The sequence below is a fragment of the Chinchilla lanigera genome, unplaced genomic scaffold, assembly GCF_000276665.1.
Source record: "Chinchilla lanigera isolate Chin_1 unplaced genomic scaffold, ChiLan1.0 scaffold00163, whole genome shotgun sequence".
NCBI lineage: Eukaryota > Metazoa > Chordata > Mammalia > Rodentia > Chinchillidae > Chinchilla > Chinchilla lanigera.
In genome coordinates this window covers 257,093-266,217 of record NW_004955564.1, presented here as the reverse complement: position 1 = coordinate 266,217, position 9,125 = coordinate 257,093, and the positions used below count along the sequence as shown (strand labels likewise).

At 62.0% G+C, this 9,125-nt stretch overlaps 1 protein-coding gene across 2 annotated transcripts in view; it reads left to right on the top strand.

Annotated features, from left to right (window-relative positions):
• Necab2 (N-terminal EF-hand calcium binding protein 2) overlaps window positions 1-8,437 on the top strand; it is a gene marked incomplete at its 5' end in the record, with an annotated part of 22,157 nt that extends 13,720 nt beyond the window's left edge. The window contains 9 exon segments of one of the 2 annotated variants that reach the window (XR_001232384.1): window positions 933-1,069; window positions 1,559-1,665; window positions 1,813-1,892; window positions 4,013-4,069; window positions 4,479-4,591; window positions 6,364-6,441; window positions 7,249-7,340; window positions 7,968-8,075; window positions 8,236-8,437. Coding sequence is in view for 1 of the 2 variants with exons in the window: in XM_013509207.1 (XP_013364661.1) it covers window positions 933-1,069; window positions 1,559-1,665; window positions 1,813-1,892; window positions 4,013-4,069; window positions 4,479-4,591; window positions 6,364-6,441; window positions 7,249-7,340; window positions 7,968-7,996 (693 nt within the window). 2 annotated transcript variants of the gene reach the window in all.
• Between the last annotated feature and the right edge of the window lie 688 nt (window positions 8,438-9,125).

Genomic DNA, 9,125 nt, shown 5'->3' with positions numbered 1-9,125 from the left:
CATCCCCATCCACAGCATCACTGTCATCACCATTGCCATCAGCATCACCACCATCACCATCCTCATCACCACCATCCTCATCCCCACTATGCACGTCATCCCCATCTACATCATCACTGTCATCACCGCCTCCATTGCCATCAACATCATCACCATCACCACCATCATCATCCTCATCACCACCATCCTCATCCCCACTATGCACGTCATCCCCATCTACATCATCACTGTCATCGCCGCCTCCATTGCCATCAACATCCTCATCACCATCACCACCATCATCATCCTCATCACCACCATCCTCATCCCCATTACGCACATCATCCCCATCCACATCATCACTGTCGTCACCACCATCGCCATCACCATCCTCATCACCATTGCCAACATCATCATCACCATTCTCATCACCATCACTATCATTTTTATCACTACCACCATCACCACTATGAGCACAGCCATCACCACTCAGTCACCATCACCATCACCACCATCACCATCACCACCATCACCATCACCATCACCAACTGTGTGTGTTGCAGTAGCCACTGTGCATTGAGTACTACTCTGTGGCTGGCATAGTGCCGAGCATCTGATACCCATTTTGCTCTTGGTCCTTGCTACAGCTCTGTATGGTAGACCTGCAGCAGCCCCATCCTCACTGTGAGAACTGAACGATGTCATGCATGCTATAGGAGTGCCTGGCGTGCTCAGAGAGGCCGCAGAGCTGGTGTGTGGCAAAGCCAGGGTTCAGCCCCTGCTGTCTGAGTCCATGACCCTGTTTTGGATGCTCTGCAGCCTCCAAGACACAGGACGCAGTGGAGACCCCATCATCACACCTATCAAAGACCAGCCCCAGGCCAGTCCTGCTGGATGCCTTGCGCAAGTCCTCTCACACCTTTCCCCTCAGTGCCCTTCCCTTCCCTCCACAGGTATACGAGGGCGGGAGCAACGTGGACCAGTTTGTCACCCGCTTCCTCCTGAAGGAGACGGCCAATCAGATCCAGTCGCTGCTCAGCTCTGTGGAGAGTGCGGTAGAGGCCATCGAGGAGCAGACCAGCCAGATCCGGTGTGTCGGTGGTGCCCCATGGGGTCTCACGGGGCACACACGCTGCTTCGTGTTCCTGGTCACCTTGGGCAGATTGCTGCACATCCTCTGCCCCAGTCTTAGTTATAATACGGGGACAGCGATGCACCTAGCTCCTCAGCCATGGCGGACTGAAGCCCCATGTGGGGCTGCTCCTGCTCCGGGGAGTCTGATGATTAAATAAGGTGCATTTGTAACCCTTTGCTTCAGGGCCTGGGAGGGCGCCTGTTGTGCACACAGCAGCTCCCACACACACAGCTAAGGCACCATCTCCAGGGCCCCACGCAGCCTTGCCCTGCCCCTGTCCTGCTCACTGATCATGCAGAATGCTTCCACTGTCTGGCCCACTTCTTAAGTAGGTTCTGGGCACAGCTCAGCCCACAGCTGGGGTCTGAAAACCAAATGCGCATGCTGCTAAGAGTGGTCCTGGCCCTGCCGCTGCCGTCGCTGACTTTCCCCCACTCACTGCAGACAGAACCATGGAAAACCCAGCCACGGCGCCGTGGAGAGCTGGTACGGAAGCCCCGCTCCTCCCTGCGCCCCGCTGGCTGTGGAGCCAGGGAAGAGCCTTCCGCCTGGTGAGAGCGAGCGAGCAGTGGCCCTGTGAGGGGCACTGCACGGGGTCCCAAGGAGTTCCCGGGTGCTCAGATGGGACTGGGCCAGGCGGTTGGGTGCCCCACGCCCCCCAGTCCCAGCCCTGCTGGTCATCATTGGTTCTTTCCTAGTCCCCAGGGACCCCAAGGAGGAGAGTCTAGAGGCCCAGGTCAGCCGGCTGGCGGAGCTGATCGGGAGGCTGGAGCACAAGGTGAGCTGTGCCACGCCCACCCCGCCCGCAGCCTCCTTCCGCCCTGTGCGCACACCCGGGCAGCTTGGCTTGGTGGATCGGAGAGCCCTGGGGAGGCGTCAGCCAGGTGGCGTGCAGGTGGACAGCGGGACTCGGGTGGAACCCTGGCCGGTGGCAGGGTGGGCAGTAGCTACAGGAGCAGAGGACAGCAAACAGCAAGCCTTCCCAGAGCCACATGTTCAGGGAAGGGCTTGTGACTCAGTGGAGAATGTGTGACCGTTTGGCGCAAGAGGAAAACAGCTTGCATTAGGCTTACAGATGGACAAGATGGAATGTCAGACCTTTGGCATTTGAATTTGGGAACTGTCTGGCCTTGGACCAGTGACTCACCCTCTCTGAGCCTTCGATTCTACCTCTGCTGATAGATTGGGCCAGTAGAACCCCTCTCAGGGGTGTTGTTAGGATTAAATAAGATGACGTCTTGATGACTTCCACAGAACCTTCTGTCCTAGTTAGCATTTAATATTAGCACTGTTGACAGTTATTGTTAGACATTCTGTTACCAAAATCTACGCACATAGGCGCATACCACCCCCGTGTGCCTACATAAACCGTGACCCAGCATCTCAGCCTAGGATCGAGGAGACATTTCCTCTTTTTGGTATCTGCTCATCTTTTTCATCTTTGGCAGGGGGCACTCGTGCTTTGATGGATTTGGGGGCTCTGAGAGATTCATGGAGCAGAAGCCAGGGTCTGCCTGAGGGAGGCCAGTCCGATGGTGGGAAGTCAAGGGAGGAGGCTGCAGCCTGGCTGCAGGGCTGAGTCGGGAGTGAGATCCCTCATGCCCAGCTGTCCGGGTGGGAGCGGCTCTCGGGACCCTGAGGCCGGTTGTCATAACAACTCAGCAGGGGCCTCGGGAAGGAGGCTCTTTGAAGCTTATTTTTAGCACCTTGGTCGCCCTAACAACCATGCTGGCTGGTAACCACGGAGTACCTGGGCGTCCTGGAGACAGGGCGGGCCCTCCTCCCAGTTTCTGATTGGCTCTGGATTCCAGCATAGGCCAGTCAGGGCCTGGCTCCTGGCCCGCCCCCGAAAGCCAACCTGAGCCACCTTCTGGCCCAGTCAAATGGAAGGATGGAGGAGCACAGGCTGGGTTGGCAGAGTCAGGTGCCACCCCGTTGCCCCTCATCCTCTTACAGAGAAGCCAGTTGCCACCCCGGTCCTCCCGGAGCCACATCCTGGTTGTAAATGACGGAAACAGACTGGGCCCCGCCAGGCACACCTTCCCTGCTTGGAGCACGTCCTCCTCCCTTGTCCCCTCCCGGGAAAGTCAGTGCTGGCTCTAGGACAGACTGTAATTCACAAAACCAGCGCAGAATGACTGTGCGGGGCCCTTGTACAAACACCAAGTCACAGGTGGGAACACCTGCTGCTGTTTCCTAAGCTCTGTCTGTCGCAGAGCCCATGTGGGGCTGCTGCTGCTCCAGGGAGTCCGATGATTAAATAAGGTGCCTTTGTAACCCTCTGCTTCAGGGCCTGGGAGGGCCCCAGTACACAGCACCCCAGTCAGACCGTTAGATTCATGGGGGTCAGAGGCAACGCCTGGCAGTGTCATGAGTGAGGAACCTCAGGGCTGTGATCAGCAGCTGTGGCAAGAACCCAGTGTCAAGATGGGCACAGTGGCGCATGCCTATAATCTCAGCACTTGGGAGGCTGAGGCAGGAAGATTGCAAATTCAAATCCCACCTGGGTAATTTATCAAGACCCTGTCTCAAAAGGGCTGGAGATATAGCTTATTTCAAAATCCCTGGGTTCAAGCCCCAGTATCACCCCCAAAAAACCACCTAAGGTCCTGGTGGGCCTCCTGTGTGCCCATTGCTGCCTCCCCAGGCCTCCCTGCACCAGCAAAGCACTCGGAGCCTCTTCCGCAGGAAGACCTGCTGCGCTGGTCAGGGGGTGTCTGTGCCTCTCTTGTGCCCCAAGCGGGCAGTGCCCAGGGGGTTTTCTGCCTCTCCCTGGGGTTCTCTCAGAGGCAGCCCTGTCTGAAGGCCTGGCCCTGGGAACCCTGGTCCAGTGTGCAGAGGCTCAGCCCTGGGCGGCAGCTGGTGTCTCAGGCGTGGCTCTGGGCTCCGTTGTTTCAGACCCTCTGGTTTGACCTGCAGCAGCGCCTCTCCGATGACGACGAAGGCACCAACATGGTGAGGCCCTTTCCTTCCCTGGGAGAGCCGGGGTGTTCTGTGTGGCTCAGAGCCCCGCGGAACCTTGTGCAGCCCCAGAGCCTGGCCCCTCGGCCTGGGCTTTGCTCCACATAAACTTGCTGGAGCAGGCGAGCGTCAGGCGAGCTCGCAGCATGCAGACTCGGGGGCCCAGGCCCTGGCCTGGCGGCAGCCTCTGCAAACTCTCGCCATGCACACTTGGCTGCTGCAGGTCTCGTCCCTGCAGCCAGCTTCCACGGGTGGGAATGCAGCGTGGGCAGCGAGGTTTGGCTCTAATTTTGACCCACTTGTCCTGTCCGCCATGCGGGGAGGCACTGGGGGCTGGGGCGGGGCTGGGGGGAGGACCTGGTGGAGGCCCGGTGCCCCTGCTCCCCTCTGTTCTGGTCCGCAGCACCTGCAGCTGGTCCGGCAGGAGATGGCCGTGTGCCCTGAGCAGCTGGGCGAGTTCCTGGGCTCCCTGCGACAGTACCTGCGGGGCACTGCCGGAGCCAGGCCCTGCTTCCAGTGAGTGAGCCGTGCTGCGGGCAGGGGCGATGGCGGCTGGCGGTAGCGCAGGTTCAGGCCCTCCCCGTGCCCCGCCCGCAGTGAGGATGGGGCAGGGGACCTCAGCGTGCTCATCTGGCCGCGTTAGGAACCCGCATGTCACGCCGCACTGGGCCCGGCCTGTGGCACACACCGTAAATAAATGAGGAGGGACACGGGAGGGAAATGCCCGAGAAATGGCAGCCAGCGCTCTGCCCCTCGTGGGCTGTGGGAGCCGCCACCCCCCTCCCCGCCGGGCTGCCCACCGGTGGCCCACGTCCTGAGTGAGGCTGAGCTGACACTGAGGCCACCTGCACAGGTCACGCAGACAGCAGCCCTGGGCCCTTGCTGCTGAGGCCTGAGCCCAGGCTGGCCTCGCTCCACAGCCAGCTCCGGGGCCCGTTCCGGCCCCTTGCCTCAGTCTCCCCTTCACAGGCTCATTTGTCCTCCTAGTGCTGGGACCTCCGCCGGCAAACAGGCAGGACAAAGCTGCTCCACAGAACGTTTAATCTGGCCAGAATAGGGTCTCCCCGGGGCCTCCGGGGTGGCTGCTGCTGCAGGTAGAGGTGTCAGGTCAGGGTGGCAGCTTCCGCGTGTTTGGGAACGAGAAAGCAGTGGTGTGGCGGAGTGATGACAGTGGGACGGGCCGACAACAGGACCCGCTCCTGCTGAGCAGGATGGGCCGGGTCAGTCTGCAAGGGGCCGGGTTCCCCTTGCTGTGCGGTGTGAAGGTGGGCTGGGTGCACCGGGAGGAGGGTTGTTGGCAGGCGGCGGGCACAGACTCTGGCTTCACGGTGGTGAGGCAGAGCGGACAGAGGCAGCACCGCAGTCTGGACAGATGGGGCTGGCGCGGGGGCCGAGCGGGCAGGCAGTGGTGCAGGCAGTCTTGACTTCAGGCTGCCAACACGGCCGGCTAAGGACGGCACTCGGCCCAGCAGTGTGCGGGTGGCACTGTTGGTTTCATGGTGCTAGAGATCGAACCTAGCCCTTGTACCTGCCAGACAAGCGCTCTCCCACGAAGCTCCACCCCGGCTCACTGCCACAGCGCCCCTCCCTGCGAGGAGAGTGACCCAGGCTGCCGTGGCTGCCGCCCCGTGCTGAGCTGTTGGCACCTTCGGGTCCCGTTTCGTTCGCCTTCCTTTTACTGTTCATTCTACGCACCCCACCGACCGCAGCCCTGCTGCTAGGATGGGACCACCCGAGGGCAGCTGTGCGCCACGGGTTGCACAGAGGAGGGGGTCCCGCGCCTGTGTGCTGAGTGACGCACGTCCTCCCTACAGCCCACGTCTGCTTCGGTCTTTCCGCCTGGCCACAGGCATCTGTCCTCCCAAAAGGGCTTTGAATGTCAGTGAAGCAACTGCTGTCACCATGCTGGCATTCATCCCGCCTCTGTAACCAAATTTAGGCAATCCCAGGAGCTCGTGATGACCTTTGCCTGGCACTGGGGGCTGGCAGAGGGCATGAGCTCGCCGTCCCCAGCAGGGACCACGTGCCGAGGGAAAGCCCATGGTGGCCTCATTTCCCTGCATCGTCCTGCGTGGCCCAGCCTGGACCTAGCCAGCCCGGCACTTGGCCCCAACAGAGGGCTTGGGGTGCGCTGCTGCCCCGGTGTGGCAGGAGCACGGCCCAGATGCTATGACCTTAGGGAGGGCCTCCGTCGCCCTGGCAGCCCCAGCACCACCTGGGAAGTGCCCTACGCAGGCTGCCGTGGGTCTGTGCAGCGAACCCCAGCCTCCCTCTTCCCTTCCCGGCAGCATCGCCGCAGTGAGGCTGGCTGATGGCTTCACCTTCGTGGTCTACGAGTTCTGGGAGACGGAGGAGGAGTGGAAGAGGTAGGTGCACCCCATCCCTGGCCCAGGGGACCATTACACAGATGCGGGATGGTGCTTCAGCAGCAGCAGCAGAGTGGCTGCCTCTGCCCTTCACCCCGCTGGAGCCACGGGGCGTGTGGAAACCACTCTGCTTTGCAGGCCCCTCTGTGCCCCCCAGCTCACTCGTGCCCCTTCCGGGAAGCCCTCGGGGTCCCCGTGCCTCCCAGCGCCCTCCCATGCCTGCTTTTGAGGCGGAGGCTGTGCCTTACTGAGCATCCCGCAGTGCGCAGGACATGGAGACTTAGAGATCCCACAGCTCAGATGTGACAGTTGCTCGGTCCCAAAGCCTCATGCCCGCTGAGTTTCCAGGTGCAGTGGGGCTCCATCCCTGCTCAGAGCATATCCAGCGGCCCTGCCTGGCTGGAGCCAGGACTCGCCAGCGGCAGTCCTGAGGTTGCCGGGTCGCCATACACCACCTGGCCCTGGCAGCAGGAGGCACAGATGGGGGTGGCTCCCGGCCTCCCTGGTACCCACTCGGGGACCATTAGGCTGTGGGCCTGCGGGGAGAAGGGAGTGACCACGGACCTGTGCACCCTCCAGCACTCTTGGGGCGAGCATCTAAGCGCCCGGCTCCAGGGTCTTCCACCCGAGTTAGTCCCCCGCTAGCCCATGGTTAAATGGAGCTCCCAGCTCCAGAGCCCTGTGGGCAGGCAGAGCCCAGGGGCCAGAGTCGCACCCCCGCTGTGATGCCCACAGGCCTTAGACCCAGCAGCCCCCATGCTGTTCCATCTCCTACCTCTCCCCACAACTGGCCACGCCCCGTTGCAGGCATCTGCAGAGCCCCATCTGCAGGGCTTTCCGACACGTCAAGGTGGACACGCTGAGCCAGCCAGAGGCACTGTCCCGGATCTCCGTGCCAGGTAGGGGGCCAGGCCCAGCGAGGGCGTGGGGCCTTGCTGTCTGGGAGGAGGGCCCCTCTAGAGACGCCCCTGACCTGTAAGGGCTGTGTGTCTCCCCACCCAGTCATGGTCCAGATGGGAGCTCCCACCACCAAGGCCGGGTGTGCAGACAGGGGCAGAGACAGCCACCGCATGGTTCGACAGCCACAGAGCAGGTCTCAGGGACAGGGGCCCCAGGCCGGTGCACCCAGCACAGAGCGAAGACGTCCGCAAAGCCCAGAGCAGCCCCCAAGATCCCTCTGGGGGCCCCCACCTGCCTTCGCGGCCAGGCTGTAGCATGTGCCTCCTGGGTGGCCACTCAAGGCCCAAAGCCTGGCTCTGCCGCGACGGTCCCTGCGGTCCCCTCTGTTGTATCAGGCCAGCCCTGGCATGGCGCAGAGTTGGCGCCCAGTGAAAGGGTGTGTGCCCACAGGAATTGTGCTTCTGCCCTGCACCAGGTGGGGAAGCATACGGTTCCAGGGGCAGTGGGAGAGGGGAGCAGTGCCACCTTGCCTTCCCCTGGCGACAGCCACCCTCTACCTCCCCAACTGTACAGGGAAGGGGCCAGTGTCCCCGGAAAGCCCCCTTAACCTCTCTCTCCCCCTCTAGCCGCTTGGTGCACCGTGGGCCGAGAGTAACCACCGCCCTGAGCCCTGTGGAAGAGCCCAACACCCTCCCTCCTCTCCTCAACGACGCCCTTCTTTTCTAGACACTTTGGTACACAGCTGCCTTTTCAGCATACTTCTGTGCTTGCCCTCTGTCGGACATGCAGGAGAACACCCTGCCTCTGCCTTCCCTGAGGGGGCACAGCAGCGTGCTCGCCGGGGTCCTGCTGAGGCCGCAGGGTGGTGACAGGGCCCACGCCCCCCGCACACAGGGCCGAGGCTCGGCGGGACGACCGACAGCCCACACCTCCCCCTGCTGCCATTCCTCCGCCCGGTAGGAGCTGTGACCCCGTAGTGCCCAACCTTGGCCTGGACCAAGCCCACGGACAGCAGTAGAGCCCATGTAGCCAGGGCCACGCCCAGCAGAGTGCCACCACTGGCACGGGCGCCAAATAAACTCCGGTCAGAACCAGCCATGTGCTGCTGCGCTTTCCCATCGCTGAGGGGCGAAGCTCTCGGGGTGGGGCCTGTCAGCCCCTGGCCATGGAAGCTGAACTGGGCCTCCCAGGCCCTTGGTGTGCTTAGCTGTAGAATGGGGTGGTAACAGCTCTATGGCATAGGTGTGTGACAGATAAGCTCATCCCTGTTCCAGCGTTCAGGGATGCCCAAGATGGTGTGTGGCTGAGTTCAGCAGTCAAGCCCCTGGCAAGCACGCACGCTTCTCAGCCAGGACAGCCTAGGGCCTTAGAGGTGGCTGCCCAGGAGCTGGGGCACAGGCCAGACCTCACAGCAGGTGCCATCCTCTGCCACACACCTGGAATTCTGCAGTTCCCATAAGACGAGGGACCCAGCTCTGCATGTCTGTAACATCCCAGGTCTTATTCAGGAAGCTGTGTGGCGTCCTTTCCCACCCCTCTGCCTGTTAGGAGGAAAGACTGCCACAGAAGTCTCAGGGGACCAGGCAGAGGCGAGAGTGGCAGGTCCCTCTCCTGCTGGGGTGGCTAGGATGGGCGGACTGGGGAGCCCCAGGGAGCAGACCTGAGCGTGCCTCTTCCGGCTGCTCCCCGCGCACCCGGGAGCACGTCACCAGTGACTTCACGCTGCACCTGTCCTTGCACACTTCCTGCCCTTGAACAGTCCCTAGGCCCCTTGGGTTCTGCTG